The 21781-nt window shown below is 52.9% G+C and overlaps 1 protein-coding gene across 2 annotated transcripts in view; it reads left to right on the plus strand.

Annotated features, from left to right (window-relative positions):
• The first annotated feature begins 844 nt into the window (after positions 1–844).
• The window catches only part of CCDC30 (coiled-coil domain containing 30), a 41818-nt gene continuing 20881 nt past the window's right edge, over positions 845–21781 (plus strand). Inside the window, exons 1-8 of one of the 2 annotated variants that reach the window (XM_032709193.1) lie at positions 845–876; positions 1489–1656; positions 2883–3003; positions 8657–8814; positions 12205–12349; positions 17639–17754; positions 20269–20361; positions 21043–21149. In XM_032709193.1, coding sequence (XP_032565084.1) covers positions 850–876; positions 1489–1656; positions 2883–3003; positions 8657–8814; positions 12205–12349; positions 17639–17754; positions 20269–20361; positions 21043–21149 — 935 coding nt within the window. In that variant the 5' untranslated portion in view covers positions 845–849. The other variant, XM_032709194.1, reaches the window with a different exon arrangement.

Raw genomic sequence — 21781 nt, forward strand, 5'->3', positions numbered from 1 at the left:
CCATCTCATCCCACCCCCTGCCATGGGCAGGGACACCTTCCACTAGCCCAGGTTGCTCCAAGCCCCGTCCAACCTGGCCTTGGACTCTTCCAGGGATGGGGCAGCCACAGCTGCTCTGGGCAACCTGTGCCAGGGCCTCCCCACCCTCCCAGGGAAGGATTTCTCCCCAATATCCCATCTCTCCCTGCCCTCTGGCAGTGGGAAGCCATTCCCCCTTGTCCTGTCCCTCCATCCCTTGTCCCCAGTCCCTCTCCAGCTCTCCTGGAGCCCCACTAGGCACTGGAAGGAGCTGTAAGGTCTCCCTGGAACCTTCTCTTCTCCAGGTGAATCCCCCCAGCTCTCCCAGCCTGGTTCCAGAGCAGAGGGGCTCCGGCCCTTGGAGCATCTCCGTGGTCTCCTCTGGACTCGCTCCAGCAGCTCCTCGTCCTTCCTGTGCTGGGCCCCCAGGGCTGGAGGCAGCGCTGCAGGGGGATCTCATCTGAGCACTGGAAGGGGCTCTAAGGTCTCCCCGGACACCTCTCCATGCTCAGTTCAGCTCCAGCAGTTTCCCTTGGAAGAAAACCGGGATAACTTTTTGCCCGGTTCGTTGGGACTTTTGGCGGCCGGTCTGTCCCGCGGGACCCCCGCCAGGGGGCGCTGTCGAGTGGGGAGTGACCAGGGGCGTGGCCTCAAATCGCCCCTGCACGACACTATTGGCTGGAGGCGCTACAGTGGGCGTGGCCTCGCGGCCCCCACAACACTATTGGCTAAGGGCGTGGCCTCATAGCCCGATTCAAGACCTCGCTCTCTGGGGGCGTGTCCTCTGGGGGCGTGTCCTGTTGCCATGGCGACGGGGGTCCGTCCCGCCGCATGGACGCGGCCGCGGCCGCGGGCCCGGTGGGTGCCCGGAGCGGGCCCGGGGGACCTGTGGTACCCCCGGGGTTATAGTCGGGGGGGCGATGGTGCCCCCGGGACCCACATCAGGGGCTGAGGGGCGGCGGTTGTACCCCTGGGGTCGGGGGCTCGGAGGGTTGTTTTATCCCCGGGACCAGCCTGGGGTTTTGGGGGGTCAGTTGTACCCTGGGTTTGGGATCGGGGTTGAGGGGGTCAGTTGTACCCTGGGTTTGGGATCGGGGTCTGAGAGGGGTCGGTTGTATCCTGGGTTTGGGATCGGGGTCTGAGAGGGGTCGGTTGTATCCTGGGTTTGGGATCGGGGTCTGAGAGGGGTCGGTTGTACCCTGGGTTTGGGATCGGGGTTTCGGGGGGCTGGTTGTACCCTGGGTTTGGGATCGGGGTCTGAGGGGGTCGGTTGTACCCCCGTAGGGGGCTCGGGGGGTCAGCTGTCCTGCCTGGTTTGGGGCTGAGGGGGATCGTTTATACCCCCGGGACCGGCCCGGGGATTTGGGGGGTCAGTTGTACCCCCGGCACCTGGGGCTGAGGGGACCAGTTGTACCCCGGTGGGGGGTCAGTTGTACCCCGTCCCCCCTCTCACTCCCTCTCTCCCCCCAGGCCGAGCCCCCGGTGCCGGCGGACGCGGTGCTGCGCTGGCTGCGGGCGGAGGGCGCGGACCCCGCGGCCCCGGCCCAGGAGCTGCTGGGCTTGGCCTGGCGGCTGCTCCGGAGAGCGGAGACACGGCTGGGAGAGCTGGAACGGCGGCGGGAGCAGGACATGAGAGACGTAAGGGGGCCCTGCTGGAGCTGTCCTGGGATGGGAGCGGGTTGGGGAAGGGGCTGGAGCACCAGGGATGAGGGAGCTGGGGGGGCTGAGCCTGGAGAAAAGAAGGCTCGGGGAGACCTTTCACTGACAGGAGGGGGAGCCGGAGGGGGAGTTGGGCTCTGCTCCCGGGGAAAGAGGGGCAGGATGAGAGGAGGTGGCCTCGTGTTGTGCCGAGGGGAGGTTCAGGTTGGGTGAGAAAATTCCTTCATGGAATCTCAGGTTGGGTGAGAAAGTTCCTTCATGGAAAGGGCAGTCAGGCACTGGCACAGGTGCCCGGGGCAGTGATGGAGTCCCCATCCCTGGAGGTGTTCAGGGGGTGTGTGGTCACCAGCCGTGGCCCATCCCTCTGGCGAGTGCAGAGAGGGGAACGGAGCTGGGGAAGGGGCTGGAGTACAAGAAATGTCTCAGGGAGCTGGGAGGGCTCATCCTGGAGAAAAGGAGGCTCAAGGGGAACCTTCTCACTCTCTACAACTCCCTGACAGGAGGGTGGAGCTGGGGGGGGTGTCGGGCTCTGCTCCCAGGGAACAAGGGATGAGAGGGAACGGCCTCGAGCTGTGCCAGGGGAGGGTCAGGTTGGACATGAGGAGGAATTTCTTCCTGGAAAGGGTGGTCAGGCATTGGAAGGGGCTGCCCAGGGAGGTGGTGGAGTCCCCATCCCTGGAGGTGTCCGAGGAAGGACTGGGTGTGGCACTCAGTGCCCAGGTGGGATCGGGCACAGATTGGACTCCATGATTTTGGAGGTCTTTTCCAACCTAAGTGATCCTCTGATCCCTCTCTGGGTTAAACCCACCCAGTCCCACACCCCCTCTGTGCAGCAGCATGTCCAAGGGTGTCACAGCCACTCTGCTGCCCTGGGAAACTCAGGGCATCCCCACTACGTCCCCATTCCTCACGTAGGGGCATCAAAAAGCAGGTGGTGAGCCCAGCACCTCCCACAGAGCCATGGCTCAGAGCTCCCCCAATCCCAGCACCCCCACACCTCACCCCCTCCCACCTCACCCCCTCCCAGTCAAGGTTTTCCCATCCCCAGCTGTGCCGAAGGTGCAGCATCCTACCAATACTTGAGCTTATCCTTTAAATATGAAGGTGGCAGAGCTCTTTGTGCCCCTTGTGGAGGCTCTGGCAGCCACAGGGATAGGGGCTGTTTTCCCTCTTCTGGGTGGAAAGGGCTGTTTTCCCTGTTCCAGGTGGAAAGCTACGTGGGCCACGTCCGTGCCCTGACGGAGGAGCGGGATGCCATCGCCTCCGAGTACGAGAAGGAGAATGAACAGCTCAGGTTGGAGCTGGCACGGCTGCAGCTGCTCCAGGGTAATGATCCCTCCTCACCACGGGCCCAGGGAATGCCCTGGCAGGTGTTAAACCTTCCTGGAGAGCAGAGCAGCCTTTCTGGGGAATTCTCAGGGAGCTCTCAGGGGCTTCTCAGGGACCTCTCAGTGCTTTGCCCTTTGGGAGGTTGATGAAAGTGTTAATGAGCTGCTGGAGTTGATTTGGAGTTGTGATCCCTCCTCACCACGGGCCCAGGGAATGCCCTGGCAGGTCTTAAACCTTCCTGGAGAGCAGAGCAGCCTTTCTGGGGAATTCTTAGGGAGCTCTCAGGGAGTTCTTATGGAGCTTTCAGGGAGCTCTCAGGGAGTCCTCAGGGTCATCTCAGTGGTTTGCTCTTTGGGAGGTTGCTAAAAGTGTTAATGAGCTGCTAGAGCTGATTTTTAATTCATTTAGAGGTTCTTACCTGCTTTCACTGCCTTTATTCAGGGAATTTGGCACTTTCTCCACGTGGCTCCGTTGTTGCCTCTCCCGGAGGCTGTTTGAAGGCCAGAACTGATGGTGCTGTTTGCTTTCCAACACTAATTTATCTGTCATTGACTCCTCACTCCCACCCAGGCAGTGAATTTGCCTTTGGCTTTGGTTTACCCAAACTCCCCATTTTTTAAAGCAACTGTGAGGGACAGTGTCATGTACTGGGGATTCACAACTTGTGCCTGTTTATTGTCACAGAATCCCAGGATGGTTTGGGTTGGAAGGGACCTTAAAGCCCATCCAGTTCCACTCCCTGCTGTGGCAGGGACACTTTCCACTGCCCCACTTAGAACTCCACTATTTTAGGTGCAGTAATTTTGTTTAAAGGAATTATTTCATTTATTTTGCTTCAAATAATTTATTTTCAAACTCTGGCGTCGCTTCCAGTAACGGCAAATGTATTTTTTTGGGGGGTTTAAATCTTGATTTTCTTCAGTCTTCTGTTGTGCTTTGAGTGCCTTTGTTACATCAACTCCTTTCATGGGATGTATTGTCCTGGCCCTAAGGTAAAATTGGGGGTGATGGCACAGCAGGCTTTGTTTGGGGCAGCAAATTCAGGAGTTTTGGGCAAACTGATTGTGGTTTTGAGCATCTTTTGGGTTTTCGAGGAGCACATCTGACGGAGGGACTTTCCCAGGATGGGTTTGCCTAAAATTCTGGTTCCTCTGGGCACCTCAAGTGGTGGTTTTTGGTGAAAACGCTGGTTACAAGGGGTTGAAATGATGAATGAGTTTTTGGGAGAGTCACTGTGGCAGGAAACTCTGTTCCTGGTTCTTCTCTCACTGCCCACGAGGTGGCAGGAGAAGGACAGGTCTCTTCCCCAAAGCTGAAATGCAGCGATTCCGTCCCGGTCTTGGACTTTTTCCACTTCTGAGGGATCCTTGTGGCTGTTGAGCAATGATTAAGCCTGGAATGGAAGCCGAGATCCGTGTCCATGCATCTGGGTTTTAACTGTGCTCGTGTTGTTCCCGGGGGGTTTTGTGGATTCAATGCCATAGGGTTTTTCTGGAGGGGTTTTGGGATATCACTGGCAGATTGTGGGTTTTAAGGCTTGCCTATAGCTCAGTGCTGGCACTAGTGATGTGTGGAGATAATTTAGGGATCTGGGCAGTGGAGAAGGCCCTGCTCCCCCCAGGCTGTCCCCTGCAGGGAGGGAGGGCAGCCCTGAGGTGTTTTGAGGTGTTTGTGGAGTGTTTTATTGAGTCTTTTATTGAGGTTTTTTTGGGTCTTTGCTTTGCAGGTTTGTTCAGCTGGACAAGAGGAGGCTGAGGGGAGACTCCTTGGGGTCTGCAGCTCCTCCCTGAGGGGCAGCTCCGATCTCTGCTCTCTGTGCCCAGGGACAGGACCCAGGGAATGGCTGGAGCTGTGCCAGGGAGGTTTAGGATGGATATTAGGAAAAGGTTCTTCCCCCAGAGGGTGGTTGGCACTGCCCAGGCTCCCCAGGGCAGTGGGCACAGCCCCAAGGCTGCCAGAGCTCCAGGAGGGTTTGGACAGTGCTCTGAGGGACAGGATGGGATTGTTGGGGTTGTCTGGGATTTGGACTGGATGATCCCTGGGGGTCCCTTCCCGCTCAGGATATTCTCTGATTCCATGATTCTGGCTCAGCCACCTCACAGAAGAATCCCACTGGCCATCTCTGTCATGGAGCAGATGGATGAGCTTGTGCTGTGCCACATTCCCAAAGGATTCTCTTGGGCTGCTCTGGGGCTCTAATGTGGCTCTGCTGCTGAGTCCTGTCTGTGTCCCTGTGTCCATTCCCTGAGCCTCTGCTTTTCATTACAGAATCATGGAATTGTTAAGGTTGGAAAAGCCCTCTGAGATCAAGTCCAAGCATTCCCCCAGCACTGCCAAGGTCAGCCCTAAACTGTGTCCCCAAGTGCCACATCCACAGGTTTTCTGAACACTTCCAGGAATGGTGACTCCCCCACTGCCCTGGATGGCTGTGCCAGTGCCTGACCACCCTTTCTGTGAAGGAATTTTCCCAAATATCCAACCTGACCCTCCCCTGGCACAGCTGGAGGCTGTTTCCTCTTGTCCCTTGTTCTCTGGGAGCAGAGCCTGCCCCCCCCCCAGCTCCCCCCTCCTGTCAGGGGGTTGCAGAGCCAGAAGGTCCCCCCTGAGCCTCCTTTTCTCCAGGCTGAGCCCCCCCAGCTCCCTCAGCTGCTCCTCCTCACACTTGTGCTCCAGGTCTTGCTCCCCTTCTTGTTTTTGGGGACAGCTGGGTGTCTGCAGTAGGGACAGGATGATCCTGCAGATCAGGATGGACAAGGGTCTTGTGGAAAGGCAGACCCAGGTCTGCTGGGACTGTTAAAAATGGGGGTGAGGCAAGAGGAGAGGGTGGTGGTTGGGAGCTTTTGGGAGAATTGGAAGGAGAACCTGAAAGGGCAGTTGGGAACAGTGGCTGGATCAAGATTGTGGTACAAAGGAGGGGCCTGAGCTGGGAATGGTGTGAGGGGCAGGATCTGTCCTGCTCTGCCTTGTCCTGACAGCTGGAGCTGGGAGGGGAGAAGGGAGGGGCAAAGACTCAGGTAAAGGCTGGAGACCTTGATCTGGGATCACTTGGAGCAACTTGATCTGTTGTTTCATAGAATGGAATCAAAGACTGGGTTGGGTTTGAGGGACCTTAAAGCCCTCCAGTCCCACCCCCTGCCATGGGCAGGGACACCTTTCACTAGCCCAGGTTGCTCCAAGCCCTGTCCAACCTGGCCTTGGACACTTCCAGGGATGGGGCAGCCACAGCTTCTCTGGGCAACCTGTGCCAGGGCCAAACCACGTTCACTCCTTCCCAATATCCCATCTAAATTTCCCCTCTTTTAATTTAAAACCATTCCCCCTTGTCCTGTCCCTCCATCCCTTGTCCCAAGTCCTTCTCCAGCTCTCCTGGAGCCCCTTCAGGCCCTGGGGATCATTAATGCCCATCACTGACCCCGAGTAGTTTCTGATGACACAAATCCCTGCTCACAGATTTACTCTGTGCCTGGCACAGGTTCCTGCTGGAGCAGCCAGGGCTGGTTTCTGCTGGGCCATGGAACTGGGTTTCTGCTGGGCCATGGAGCTGAGCTTCACCTCATGTGGATCTTCTGCCCAGAGTGACATTTTTCCTCCCCTCCAGGTGGTTCCTGATCCAACAGTTCTCATTGGGCACTCCGGGGTGTTGCTGGAGGGCAGGTCAATGGCACATGTGCTGTGGTGCCAAAAGCCTTCCTGAAAAACAACTGGAATGGGCAGTGAAGCACCACACTGGGGGGAGCTGCCTCCATTTGTTTCAAAAGTGGAATAAAAAGAATAAATAGTCGTGGTCTGAGCTCGTTTGTTGGAACAGCTGGAACAGCTGGACTGGTGAAACACACCCAGCAGGGACAGGGCAGGCAGGTCTGGGGTGAGGTGAGGACACCACTGAGCTGCTGCTTCTCAGAGTCTTCCTTGGGCAGGAAAATACAAATATAAAACTTGCTTCCAAACAAGCAGGGACAGGAGGTGGCAGTGGGAACCCAGCAGTGCTCTGGTGGAACAGTGCCTGGGGGAGCTGTTGGCTCTTCCCAGACCTGCTGGGTCAGAGAGGGAAGGGGTTTGTGAGAAATCAGTGGGTTTGACAAGCAGGTGACCTGTGCTGGGTATGGCAGACCATCCTCATCCTCACAAATCCTTTTTTTCCCTCCTCAGCCTGTGGAAGATGTCTGGGATCTGAGGCTGTACCAGTAAACATTACTTGGCAGGGTATGAGGGAAGCACTGGCAGGGGAAGGTGTCAGTTCTATAGGGGGTCCCATTCCTGGCCATAAATGGGAGCAGTTTCCCCTTCATCGTAGCTGGGATTTGGCAAAACTCTGGGAGCAAACTGCAAGGCAGGTTGGGGTCTGTTTCCTGGGATCCTTGGGCTCTTCCTGGTGCACATGCTCAGAGCAAGTGCAGTTATTTTGATGCTGCCCAGAGCCCTGTTTGCTGGTGGGCCCTGTTTGACCCCCTATTGACTGAGCTGTGCTCTGGGACCCCAGGGGACCGCAGGGTGTTTTCCATCCACAGGGCTGGAACAGCGGAGTGGAAACATGGGATTGATTGATTGGAGCCTCGGGATGTGGTTAAATCAGTGCAGGGAAGGGAGGACCAGGCTTGTCCAGAGCTCTGTGTGTTCTGGGGGAGAGGAATATTTGCTCTGCTGGACAGCAGTTGTCCAACTCCAGCTTCCTGAGTGAAAAAGTGGGAATATCCTCCTTCTTCCTTACAACTCCCTGCACTCCCATCCTGCAGCACTCAGAAACCTTTATCACCTTGTTTGGGCCAGAAATTTGGATTTGTTTTAATATGAATTACACAGGGAGGGCTGGAAAAGCCCTTCCCTGGCTCCACAAGCTGCTGAATCTGGTGCAGGAGTTACTGCCCTGACCACTCCAGAGACCAAAGTTTCCTCATTTTCTCCTGGCAGGTAAATTCCAGCCACAAAAACGAGGGAATCTTTTTATCACCTGTTTGTTTCACAAACACAGCAGTGCCTGGCCATAAACTGACTTCTGCAAGTGCTGTTGTCACAAATCTGCCTTTGAATCTGGAAGTTTTTCCCAGTACGGAGTGTTCCTGGCTATAATTTTGGGATAAATGGTGAAGGATTGGCACTTTGATTCTTAAAGATATTTAGATCTGCCTCTCTCTTTGGGAAAATAGTGATGCTCTCTAGGAGTGATCCAGTGTTTTGTGTCTCTTGCTGAAGAAAATGTCTGCTTCTCTCCAAGAGATCTTGGGTATCTGAAGGTTGGAACTGATGATCTTTGAGGTCTTAATGATTCCATGGTTCCCTCATGTTTAACCTGTTTAGTTTCCACCACTCGGGGTTAACGGTGTGAGGATAAACCAGGCTGGGAGGAGAAGGTGGTTGTAGAAACTCCTCCATGGAAAACCAGGCAGGAGAACTCCAAATAGGTGTAGCAGGCCCTGTGGCTTGGCAGGCAGGGAAGGGGATGAATGAGCAGAAACCTTGGGAGAGAGGGAGTAGGGCTGAGATAACAGGTAAGAACAGGGAGTGGGAAACAGGAGAGGCTTGAGGAGCTGTTGGGGTCCAGGAGAAACAGCAGCTGCTGCACTGGGGAATTAGAGGATCTGGGAAGCAGATCTGCAGGAAGTCATGCCCTGATTGCTCCTCTGCTCACCCCAAGCCTTGCCTTGCCTTGCAGAAGCCCAGCTGAAGGAGGTGGAGGAGATGCTGCAGCAGGAAGGGCTGTCCCAGATCGCTCACAGCGCTGCCAGCGAACAGGTCGCCTATTTGCTGGTGGAGAGGACAGCACTGCTGGGGAAACTGGGACTGCTCCCCAGCACCACAGAGGGGATCCAGGTACCTCCTGCTCAGCTGCTCAGGCTGGGGAGGGAATGTCTTTGGGATATTTCTGCAATGACAACTATTTCTCCTGTCTCTGAGTCCTCAGTGGAGTCTCAGTGGTGAAGTACCTGAAGGAGCTACGGGAAAGGTGGAGAGAGACTATTTACAGGAGCAGACAGTGCCAGGACAAGGAGAGTGGCTTCAAACTGCCAGAGAGTAGGTTTAGATGGGATATTGGGAAGAAATCCTTCCCTGGGAGGGTGGGGAGGCCCTGGCACAGGTTGCCCAGAGAAGCTGTGGCTGCCCCAGCCCTGGAAGTGTCCAAGGCCAGGTTGGAGAGGGCTTGGAGCAACCTGGGATAGTGGGAGATGTCCCAGCCCAGGGCAAGGGATGGGACTGGATGGGCTTAAAGGTCCCTTCCAACCCAAACCAGTCTGGAATTCTTTGATTCTAAGTCAGTGTCTTTCTTAGTTTCCACCCTTGGACATTGGCATTTGATTTGCTCCCACGTCTGCACAGCTCTCAGGGACAGGGTGGGATCGTTGGGGTGTCTGTGCAGGGCCAGGAGTTGGACTGGATGATACTTGGGGGTCCCTTCTATGATTTTAAGGCCACCAATTCCCACCTACTCCTGAATGTGGCTATTTCATGGAGAATTCTGGAATTCTGTGAACTGCTGTTTGTCTCTGAGTGACCAAGAAATGAGGAAGGAGCTGGAGCTGGGGGAAAGCAGGGAGAGGGGGCAAGACCTCAGAGAGGGGTCAGGGCTTGGCCTTCTGCTTTTGTGCCTTTCAATTTCTTCCTGGGGACAGGAATGGAATCACACAACAGTTTGGGTTTGGAGGAGGGAGGGACACCCTCCACTGGACCTCACCTTGAACACTTTTAGGGAATTTTTATAAGCCTAATGCTCCTTGTTTTCCACCAAACACAAATTCTGCCCAGTTCTTACACTGGGCACCGTTTCTGTGGTTTTAAACCAGGTGAAGGACACTTTGGGAGATCTGTTTTCCCGGAAAACAGTCTCCCTGAAGCTGATTATTCCCGCCAGATGATGTCATTGCTGTCCATCCCTGTGAACCAGAAACTGTGGATTAAGCACCCCATTGTTCAGGGGAGCATCACTCTTGTTTCACAGAGTCATTAGAGTCCCAGCAGTGTTACAGGTTAATGGGTTAATTGCTCCTCTTACCCTGTTTTCGGGAATGTGTGGCCTTGCTTGTTCCCAGCTGACCTGTCCCACTCTTGGGATGAAGGGCCATCCCTGTCCTGTCTGGTACAGGGATGAATTCAGCTTTTAGCCAGACTGACCAAGCAGAACTGATTGTTTTGATGTGTCACCACTAAGGCAGAAAGAGGGGTCCAAACCTGCAGTTTGTGTGGTCGGCTCTGACAGATCCAGAGGGAAATATTCTGGGGTCATGGTAGGTGGGAGCTCAGGAACATCTCTAGGAGTGCAAAATATGGGTGACACCAACCTGCTGAGCCTCAGGAACCCTCAGTGCTGGTTCCTGGGGGGAGCAGGAATGGGTTTGTAAATGGCTCAAAAGACAGGGGACGGCCTGAAGGAGGGGTTTGGGGGTTCTCGTGGATGGAAAGCTGGACATGAGCCCACAGTGTGTGTTTGCACCCCAAAGGCCAATTAAATTTGGATTCTATCCCCCTACCCCCCTCAAATGAGACCCCCCTGCAGAGCTACCTCCAGCTTTGGGGGCCCAGCTCAGGAAGGATGTGGAGCTGCTGGAATGAGTCCAGAGGAGGCCACGGAGCTGCTCCAAGGGCTGGAGCCCCTCTGCTCTGGAGCCAGGCTGGGAGAGCTGGGGGGGTTCCCCTGGAGAAGAGAAGGCTCCAGGGAGAGCTGAGAGCCCCTTGCAGGGCCTAAAGGGGCTCCAGGAGAGCTGGAGAGGGACTGGGGACAAGGGGTGGAGGGACAGGACACAGGGAATGGCTTCCTACTGCCAGAGGGCAGGTTAGATGGGATATTAGGAAGGAATTCTTGGCTATGAGGGTGGGGAGGCCCTGGCACAGGATGCCCAGAGAAGCTGTGGCTACTCCTGAATCCCTGGAAGTGTCCAAAGCCAGGTTGGATGGGGCTTGGAGCAACCTGGGCTAGTGGAAGGTGTCCCTGCCTGTGGCAAGGTGTGGCACTGGATGGGATTTAAGGTCCCTTCCATCCCAAACCATTCCATGATCCTAAGTGTCCCGGTGTTACTCTGATAGAGGGAGTCAATCACACTCTGTGCCAACACTCTCTGGGCGAAGCTGTACCCTCTGGCTCTGAAAGGCAGATCCAGGAGATGAGAGGTTTTAAAAAAAAGCAGAGAACCCACAGAGCTCCCAGTACTCACTGGGACAACTGGGGTGTTTTTCCCAAGGATTTGGAATAACTCTGACTGAAACATTCCCTTCAAATGTAAGGCACGATGGCAACACCCCTCTAGTCAAGACATGTTGAAGGTGAAAATCCCCCTCAGTGGTGCCAAGGGGCACATGGCAGGGCCAAGAGACACATGGCCATGCTCTGACTGGTGCTGCTGTGCATTAAAATCTCCTGTGCAAGGCTGGCTCTGGTCACACTCACCAGGCATTGGGAGCTGGAGTGCCCCAGCTGCTTCCTAAGGGACAGTGAGAAAGGAAATACATTTTCTTGCTGGTGGCACAGCTCATAGTTGAGATTTCATAGACTCAAAAGGTTGGAAAAGCCCTCTGAAATCATCAGGTCCAACCATTAACCCAGCACTGCCACACTCACCACTGAACTGTGCCCCCAGGTGCCACATCCACATATTTTTTGAGCACTTCCAGGGATGGTGGCCACCACTGCCCTGGATGCCTGTGCCAGTGCCTGACCACCCTTTCTGTGAAGGAATTTTCCCTAATATCCAATTTAACCTGCCCTAGCAAAACTTGAGGCTGTTCCCTCTCCTCTTATTCCTTGTTCCCTGGCAGAGCCTGACCCCCACCCCGGCTCCCCCTCCTGTCAGGAGGTTGCAGAGCCAGAAGGTCCCCCCTGAGCCTCCTTTGCTCCAGGCTGAGCCTCCCCCAGTTCATCCTCATCAGACTCGTGGTCCCCCCCCCATTTCAGGTCTCTTCTTGAGCACACTGGGAGGGTTTTAATTGGTTTTAGAATGAAAACCCACAGCCTGAACAGTTCCAGAGCCTCATCCTCAGGCTGTGCAGCCCCACCAGCCTATGCAGGAGTGAGTCCCCTCTGCTGGGAGCCAGGGAACACTCAGAGCTTTGGGTCAGGGCTGCCCTGTGGGCATCACCTGCCTTTGGTGTGTCCCAGAAGTGGCACTGGAGAGGAGGGGACCGGTGTCAGAGAGGGTGACAAGCAGCTTTGCCTTAGTCCCATCTCCACAGGGTTTTCTCATTTCCAGTGGAACATTAACCCTTGTGCTTCAGTTCTGCAGGAAAGAGTTGGAGAGGGAACCTGCAGGAGCTGTGGGGGATCTGGATGATGCTCCCCAGAGGCTGGTGGTGGCCCAGGAAGAGCTGCAGGGGATGACAGAGGAGTTGGATGCACCAAGCAAGGAGCAGAGTGGAGCAGGTAAAGCCACTCCTAATTCCTGGTTGTTCTCAGCCCAGCCCACTCGGGGTAAAGTCACCTCCCCACCTCTGGGGAGGGGGAGGCAGCCTCTCCTGTGTCCTCCCTGCTTGGAATGTGGGAAAATCAGGTGTTAGCCTGCTCCTTAGGAGATGGGAATGCAGTAATTAACAGTTACAAATCCATTAATTCTGAGACTGGGGCTCTGTGATCCGTGAGAAGCAGATCTGGACTGAATTCCTCTCCCTGGCTCCTCCACAGGGAGAAATTCCTGCCCTAGGAGGGGATGGAGAGGGAATGAGGACTTGGTACAGGAACAGAGTAGCTGAAATACCATGTACCCAGGTTTTTCTGGAGCCCTCATCCCAGGCTCCTCCACATGCACTTTGGGAATGTTGCCTCTTTGGGAGCCCTTGGCAAGAGCAGCAGTGATGAAGTGACTACTTAGATTGTGTCCCTTCACCTCATTTCTGAAACAACTGTTGCTGACTAACCCTTATTTATTTTTAGTATTTTCTGTAAATACTGAAATATTTATATGTACTGAAATACTGTGGAAGGGAACAGTTTTCTGGAGGGAGATGTGGTAAAGCTGCTCTCGGGGTGGTCCAGGTGCTTTGCTGGACACAGGGGTATGGCTGCTTTTCTGGGGGGGTTCCTTGCATTGTCCCTGTCATGTGGAAGGTGGGAGTTCAGATTTTTGCTCATTTTCTTTTCGTTTGGGTGGAGTTGGAGTGGCTCTAGTCATAAAAACTGTTTTATTTCTGATGGGTGTACCTGATGGGAGGGGGTTTGGCACCCGAGGAGGGGCTTGGATGTGGTTGTGGCTTTGGCAGCAGAACATCCTGATTGTCCCTTGTCAGGCACTGTCTCAGTGCTGCAATGTTCTCCCATTCTGCTGGGATCAGAATGGGGGAGGCCACATGGTCTCCACCAGGTCCCACACTCCCTTCTGTTCCTCTGAGCAGATGTTTATGGTTGTGCTGAGGAGCATCTCGACCTCTGTCCATCCAGGGAGTTGCAGGTACTTTTTACCTTAAATTCTGAATCCTCTCTGGGTTTAACTTTATCCATCATCTCACAGTCCCTGAACCTGTGGTGCAGAATTCCAGTGGAGAGCAGCAAACTGGGGTGAGATGCCACATCCCAGCCCCACGTGAGACCAAGTCACTCCAGGACACTCCAGGTTCAGGTTTAGGGGAGAGTGGAGGGTCCTGGTGCTGCGTGTGAGGACCTGGACCTCACCCCAGCAGCTTCCAGGACCTGGCAGCTCCTCCCCAGCCTCCAACCCCATCACACAGAGTCCTTTAATGCCAGGCAGGGCTGTGCTGGATGTGTGGATTGATCCACGTGTCCCCAGGGATGGGGTGAGCCTGCAGTGGCAGCTCCAGCACACGGAGCAGCTCCAGCCTGGGACCCTCAGGGATCATTCCCTGCACATTCCCTGAGCTTTGTGATCTCCTGGAGTGTCAGATGAATACAAGGCCTTGCAGACTGTGAGTAAGGGTTTAAGGCTTTATGTCTGTGGGGTTTTGTTGTGCTGGGTGTGCAAAATGGGAGTGACATCTCAGTGGTGTCCCCGGTGCTGGATCTCTGCTTCTCCTCCTGACAAATTCAGAGCCAATGGCTCTATAAATAAATTTGTTTGCTAAGAAAAACCCTCAAAGAAATCCCTGATCTTGGCTAAAAACACCTTTACTAGAACAAGGTCTTTTGCTTCAGGGACAACTCGTTTGTGTTAGAGGGAATGGATGTGGTTGGTTGGGGCCAATTTGAGCCCAGTTAGTGGGGTTTTGGGGGTTTGGAATTGTGTTTAATAAAGGGTATAAAGGATGTTGCAGGGTTTGGGGCTCAGAAGCAGGACTGGGCTGCCTTTATTGTCCTTGTAGGATCAGCCCTGAAAGCAGCTGGAGAGAAAGGAATGGGAAAAGAGGGACAATTTAGGATGTTTGTAAATGGAGAACAGCTAGAATTTTATCAGCAAGGCTCTTCAGTAAAATACTCAGGCGTCTTTTCACTAAAATATTCACTTTGGTGGAAATTGAGGGTTGGAACGAGGAGATTTTCAAGATCTTCTTCCAACCCAACCAATTCTGTGATTCTGTGAAGAGGTTCTTTGCCTTTTATTTTCTTTCTTTTCTTTTCTTTTCTTTTCTTTTCTTTTCTTTTCTTTTCTTTTCTTTTCTTTTCTTTTCTTTTCTTTTCTTTTCTTTTCTTTTCTTTTCTTTTCTTTTCTTTTCTTTTCTTTTCTTTTCTTTTCTTTTCTTTTCTTTTCTTTTCTTTTCTTTTCTTTTCTTTTCTTTTCTTTTCTTTTCTTTTCTTTTCTTTTCTTTTCTTGACTTTATTTTATTTTATTTTATTAAATTGCACAGCTGAAATTCCATTATCAGAATCCTGGTTTGAATCAAGGGATTGGGACTGTGGATTATGTTTTTATTTTTTCCAAATTGGGACCAAACAAGGAGAGATTTTTACCTGAATAAAAATCAACGTGAAGCTGAAATTTCCCATGCCCGCCCCTTAAGCTGTAAAGGGAAAAAACTCCTTCTGCCCTATTCTGGGAAGAAAACTGTCTCCTCTCTGGTTTTTGGGACACAATTCTGTGCATGTGCTCCTCATCCCAACACCTTTCCCTGTTTTTTGCACTGGGAATACTGGGAGTGTGCATTAATGGGTGTTGTGATTGCACTAGTTTATTGATTCAGCCTTGAAGGGCTGCTGTGCAGCCACAGTTTTCCTGTCCCGGCCATTCCATAAATATTAATGCCTGGAAACATGGATACAGTAACTGGTTGCGTTCCCTCTTGGAGCAATGAGGCATTTTGCGGTGAAAATAAGGAATTTTTGGGTTGTTTGGGTTTTCCAAAGCTTTCCTTGCTGTTCGTGAATCCCATGCTGAGGATGGGAGGGGAGGGATTCTCCATGATCCAGAGGCAAACTGGAATCCCTGGGATAACTGTGGATTGTAGGGGACACAGCACTGCTACTGAACCTGGATCTCCCAGAAACTGGAGATCTACCGTGGGAGGGAGAGGATGGTGTTCCCTGGGGATGGGTTCCATGGGGATGGATTCCATGGGGATGTGCTCCATGGGGATGGGTTCCATGAGGTTGTGTTCCATGGGGATGTGTTCCATGAGGATGGTGTTCCATGAGGTTGTGTTCCATGAGGATGGTGTTCCATGAGGATGGTGTTCCATGAGGTTGTGTTCCATGAGGCTGTGTTCCTTGGGGATGTGTTCCATGAGGATGGTGTTCCCTGGGGATGGGTTCCATGGGGATGGGTTCCATGAGAATGGTGTTCCATGAGGTTGTGTTCCATTGGAATGGTGTTCCATGAGGTTGTGTTCCATTGGAATGGTGTTCCATGAGGTTGTGTTCCATTGGAATGGTGTTCCATGAGGTTGTGTTCCATTGGAATGGTGTTCCATGAGGTTGTGTTCCATTGGAATGGTGTTCCATGAGGTTGTGTTCCATGGGGATGTGTTCCATGAGGATGGTGTTCCATGGGGATGGGTTCCATGGGGATGTGTTCCATGAGGATGGTGTTCCATGAGGTTGTGTTCCATGAGGATGGTGTTCCATGGGGATGGGTTCCATGGGGATGTGTTCCATGGGAATGGTGTTCCATGAGGTTGTGTTCCCTGGGGATGTGTTCCCTGGGGATGTGTTCCTTGGGGATGTGTTCCATGGGGATGGGTTCCATGGGGATGTGTTCCATGAGATTGTGTTCCATGAGATTGTGTTCCCTGGGGATGTGTTCCCTGGGGATGGTGTTCCATGAGGTTGTGTTCCATGAGGATGGTGTTCCATGGGGATGGGTTCCATGGGGATGTGTTCCATGTGTTCCACAAGGATGATATTCCATGAGGATGGTGTTCCATTGGAATGGTGTTCCATGAGGATTGTGTCCCTTGGGGATTGTGTTCCACTGGGATGTGTCCCGTGTGGATGCGTTCCACAGAGAGGTGTTCCATGAGGATGATGTTCCACGGGGATGTGTTCCGTGGGGATGAGTTCCATGTGTTCCACAAGGATGGTGTTCCATGGGGATGTGTTCCACAAGGGTGTGTTCCACAAGGATGTGTCCCATGGGGATGGTGTTCCGTGAAGATGGTGCTCCATGGGGATGTGTCCCATGTGAATATGTTCCATGGGGATGTGCTCCATGTGTTCCACAAGGATGGTGTTCCATGAGGATGTTCCCTCATGGAGTGTCTGTGCTCCTGCCCATGGACACCTGTGTGTGGGGGCTGCCTGGGAGCCCTGATGGAGCTGGGGAGGTCCAGAGCAGTGACTGGGGTGACATTAGACTGTCATCTCTCCCCAGTGGGGTTTCACAGGGGCCCATCTTGGGCCCTGTGCTCTCCAGCATATTCATCAATGCAGGTGCAGGACTGGAAGGGACACTGAGCAAGTTTGCGGGTGATCCCAAAACTGGGAGGAGCTGTTGAGTCCCTGAAGGGCAGAGAGGCCCTGCAGAGAGACCTGGACAGATCCCAGGGCTGGGAATCACCAACCATGGGAAGTTCAACAAAGGGAAGTGCTGGATTCTGCCCTGGGGTGGGACAACCCTGGATGGACAGACAGACTGGGAATGAGAGGCTGGAGAGTAGTGCCGGGAAAGGGTCCTGGGGGTGCTGGTGGGTGGCCAGTAGTCCCTGAGTCAGCAGTGCCCTGGCAGCCAGGAGGGACATCCCTGTCCTGGGGCATCAGGGAGGGGATTGTCCCGCTCTGCTCTGCCCTGGGGCAACCTCATCTCAACATTGGGGCAGTTTGGGGGGACACAATGGAAGGGAGAGATTGAGCCATTGGAGAGTGTCCAAAGGAGGCAACAGAGATGGGGAAGGGCCTTGATTTGAAGCCGTGTGAGGACACTGAGGGCACTTGGTGTGTTCAGCTGGAGAAGAGGGGACTGAGGGGAGACCTCACTGCAGTTCCAGCTTCCTGGGCAGGGGCAGAGGAGGGGCAGGGACTGAGCTCTGCTCTGTGGGGACCAGGGACAGGACCCATGGAATGGCCTGGAGTTGGGTCAGGGCAGGGTCAGGTTGGAGATTAGAAAGAGGTTCTTCCCCCAGAGGCTGGTTGGGCACTGACCAGGCTCCCCAGGGCAGTGGGCACAGCCCCAAGGCTGCCAGAGCTCCAGGAGGGTTTGGACAACACTCTCAGGGACAGGGTGGGATTGTTGGGATGTCTGTGCAGGGCCAGGAGTTGGACTGGATGATCCTTGTGGGTCCCTTCCACCTCAGTTGCGATTCAGTGACCAGTTTGTCCTGTCCTGTGCTTTTCCAGGCAGGACTGAGCTCCAGGAGGCCATGGAGCACAACAGCCGGCTGGATAAGGAGATCCTGGCACTGCGGGCGCGGGTCCAGACGCTGGATCTGGAGAGGAAAGCATTCCTGGAGCTGGTGAGCACACAGCCACCCCCCTCCTGCTCTGCCATGGCCCTGAGGGGCCTCGGTGGGGCCAACAGCCCTGGCTGGCTCCTGGAAGCCATTCCTGCTCCCTGACAGCCCTGGCTGGTTCTGGAAGCCATCTCTGTTCCCTGACAGCCATGGTTTGGCTTCTGAAAGTCATCCCTGCTCCCTGACAGTCCTGACTGGCTCCTGGAAGCCATCCCTGCTCCCTGACAGCCCTGGCTGGCTCCTGGAAGCCACCCCTGCTCCCTGACAGTCCTGGCTGGCTCCTGAAAGTCATCCCTGCTCCCTGACAGTCCTGGCTGGCTCCTGGAAGTCATCCCTGCTCCCTGACAGTCCTGGCTGGCTCCTGGAAGTCATCCCTGCTCCCTGACAGCCATGGCTGGCTCTTGGAAGCCATCCCTGCTCCCTGACAGCCCTGGGCTGGTTCTGGAAGCCATCCCTGCTCCCTGACAGTCCTGGCTGGCTCCTGGAAGCCATCCCTGCTCCCTGCCCTGCCCTGCCTCCTTCCTTCCCCTCTCTGTTCTATCCCCAGTCTTTCTAGGGCTGCTGTTTGGCTGTTCTGTGGTTCTCAGAATAATAAAATCTGGGAAATGGGCAGAATAAATTCCCAGGAATGCAGCTCTGGGGCCTCCTCCGTGCAGGAAGAGTTTGATGCTCTGCTGGACACGAAGGGGCTGGATGGGCTCAGGCTGACAGGGGGCTTTGGGACACATTTTCCTGTGCCCAGGGAGCAGGATCAGCTCCAAGCTCCCTTAGCCCACATTTGCCCCAAATCAGTTGGATAAACAGAGGAAGCAACACATCCACCTTCTCCCTGGGACTGGGTTAGAGTCCAGTTTAGCTGAGCTTAGCCTAAAACCCACCACCAGCTGCTTTTAAATCTGTTTTAGATTGATGCTGATTTTTGGTCCCTCTCAGCCTCTTTTAATGCAGCTGCAGTGATTGATTTGCTAATTTTGTAGGGGCTTTCCTAAGGGAGTGACTTCCTATGACATTACTACTGGTGTAACACATCCAGAATCCTCTAAATGCCATCTAGAATTAAGGAACAATTAAGGGACTATCAGCAAAATAGTTCCTCACTGGGATTGCCAACAGGGAAGGAATAAACCCAGTCTGTTTCCTATTAAAATGTGTCATTTGACACTAAATCTGTGCCTGTTCTTATCTCCTAATTCCTCCATATCAGCCCTTCAGCAGCCTGGAATTGTTTTGGCCATCCCAACACTGAGCTCTGTGGTTTTCTTGCAGTTCTCTCACATAAAATGGGTATTTTTAAATGAACACAAATACCTCTGAGGAGATCTCACCCCAATGATATTTATCAGATAATATCTTGAATTAATTTATTCACATAAAAAAAATTGCTGGTTCTTCCACATCTTTCACCTCAGACCTTGTAGTTACTGGACAGTTTGTTTCTAGGGCTGCATAAAAATGTGATAATATAATAATAAAATTAATTTAGTTCAAATTCCTCAGTTTATTCTTTTTTAATTCCAAATGATATTGCCTTTGCTTGAGGACATTGCTCCTTTCAGTCACTATTGGTACATATGTGTGTATAGGATATCATAAAATAGAAATACAATGTTTAAATGTATTTTAATATTTATTATATTTATATATCATATAAAGATATGATATAATGATATATAACAACACAGAATATATTAATATATTATTAAGAAATTATTAAGAACAAATATTAATAAATATTATACTGAATATCCTCTAATGTTTATTATTTAATATATTTTATATCAAAATATATATTTTGATATTAAAATATATTTCAATATCTATAAAAAAGAAATATATAGAGACAAAAAAATACAGATACATGTGAGATACTCTGTTCTCTGTTCAGAAAAAAATGCAGCTAGACTGAGATCACTTCTAACTACAGGTTAAGCTAAAAGCAAATTCCCTGTATTCCTTGGGAATGGGGCTTAACTGTTGGCACAGAGCTTAAGAAACCCACAATTTTTAATTTGTAAGTGCTTAAAATGCACTTTATTGCCAACAGTTCTGTGTCCTGAAATGTCTTTTCCTGCCTGTGGGTCATGGAGTCAGTGCCTGTGGTGGGAGCAGCTGCTGCCAAGAACAGAATTCCATTGATCCCACGGCAGAAGGGCTGGAAATTGTCCTGGGAATCAGCAGTTGGGATCTCAGTGCTCAGTACAGGGGGTGTTCCGTGTGTGTGTGGTCAGTGAGTGAAAGAAATTGAGGATAATCACCCTTTAATGCTTCATGAGATCCCCCCTTTTCCTGCCCTTCCTCTCCCAGTCCTCTGAGTCCACCCAGCTGGAGCAGCCATGGGATCCCAACCACTCCCTCAGGATGAGGAATGATAATAAATTAATGATGAAGGTGAAAATAATTTAAAAATTCATTAATATTGATAAACGTGCAGCGAATTTTGGGGGGGGGGAATCTTAATTCCCCACGACAGAGAGATGAACATTCATGGAAAATCCAAGAGAGTGTTTTGTCCTGCAGGTGGAGCAGCTCAAGGAGGAGATCTGTGAGTACCAGAGGAGTGAGAGGCCGGGGCTGTCCCTGCCCGAGGAGCCCGGAGCAGCCTCACTGCAGGTATTGCCAAGGGCATTTTGTTGGCCATTCCAGAAGAACAGGGTCCTTCCACATTCCAGGCCCTGGGATGGGAGGGTTTGCTCCCGTGGTGAGCTCAGGTTGTGGAGCTGATGGAGCTCAGGATTGTGTTTTATTTATGAGGGACTCAAGTGGCCTTGGAGTCACTCTGAGCTCACACAGGGAGCTGCTGGAGAAAGTCCAGGGGAAAACATGGAGCTGCTCCAAGGGCTGGAGCCCCTCTGCTCTGGAGCCAGGCTGGGAGAGCTGGGGGGGTTCCCCTGGAGAAGAGAAGGCTCCAGGGAGACCTCAGAGCCCCTTCCAGGGCCTAAAGGGGCTCCAGGAGAGCTGGAGAGGGACTGGGGACAAGGGATGGAGGGACAGGACACAGGGAATGGCTTCACATTGGAAAAGGGGAGATTTGGGTGGGATATTAGGAAGGAATTCTTGGATGTGAGGGTGGGGAGGCCCTGGCACAGGTTGCCCAGAGAAGCTGTGGCTGCCCCTGGATCCCTGGAAGTGTCCAAGGCCAGGTTGGATGGGGCTTGGAGCAACCTGGGACAGTGGAAGGTGTCCCGTGGTAGGGGATGGAACTGGATGGGGTTTAAGGTCCCTCCAACCCAAACCACTCTGGGATTTCCTGATTTCAGTTTTAATTTTCTGCTAACTTTGGATTTCCTCCAGGGCACTCGGGATGAAGGGAGGGCTGAAGATGAGCATGGGGCAGGAAGAGCCTGGTCCTCCTTGGATCAGGAGGATAGAGATCAGGGGGGTGAAACTCTCCATAAAAGGTGAGAGGGGCAGAAATCCTTCCCCTCTTTTACTTTCAGGGGTTCCTGGGGCTGTGGATGCTGCTGCTCTGTCTTGGAGGGGGATTGAATTGTTGCATCCTTTAGAATATTCTTTGGGACTTTGTTCCTCTGCCCCCAGATGGGAGATTTTGGTGCAGTCCTGAAGACTGTGGAGCCCCCTGGTTGTTTTCTGGCACTTCCTCCACTTTGTTGCTTTCCTAAAGGAACAGAGTTGGGCCTCTGGGGCTCTGTGCACACAAAACTGTTGTTTCCAAACCTGTTTTGGTGCTGGGAAGTTTTCCCTGGATTTGGTTGCTCTTCAGGGCTGCACCAGAACACTTGGCTTTCAACCTTCAGTGTGTTAACTGGGATTTTTAAGGGAAGTCAAAGCTTTGCTCTCCCCTGAGCTGCTCAGGGAGCTGCTGCACCTCTTCCCGTAGGTTCAGGGAGGAAAGGGGGCTGATCCCATCCCTGTGACTCTTTTCCCAAGCCTGTTCCACCTCAAGCAGCTGAATTTATTGGCATCCTCATGCCTGACCCTTTTTCTCCCAGACCTTCCTTGTGTAGAGCCCATCACCCTTAATTCCCACCTGATTAAGAACAGGCACAGGCCATGCTGAATGTGAGGCTGG

Source organism: Chiroxiphia lanceolata, chromosome 22 (assembly GCF_009829145.1).
Source record: "Chiroxiphia lanceolata isolate bChiLan1 chromosome 22, bChiLan1.pri, whole genome shotgun sequence".
NCBI lineage: Eukaryota > Metazoa > Chordata > Aves > Passeriformes > Pipridae > Chiroxiphia > Chiroxiphia lanceolata.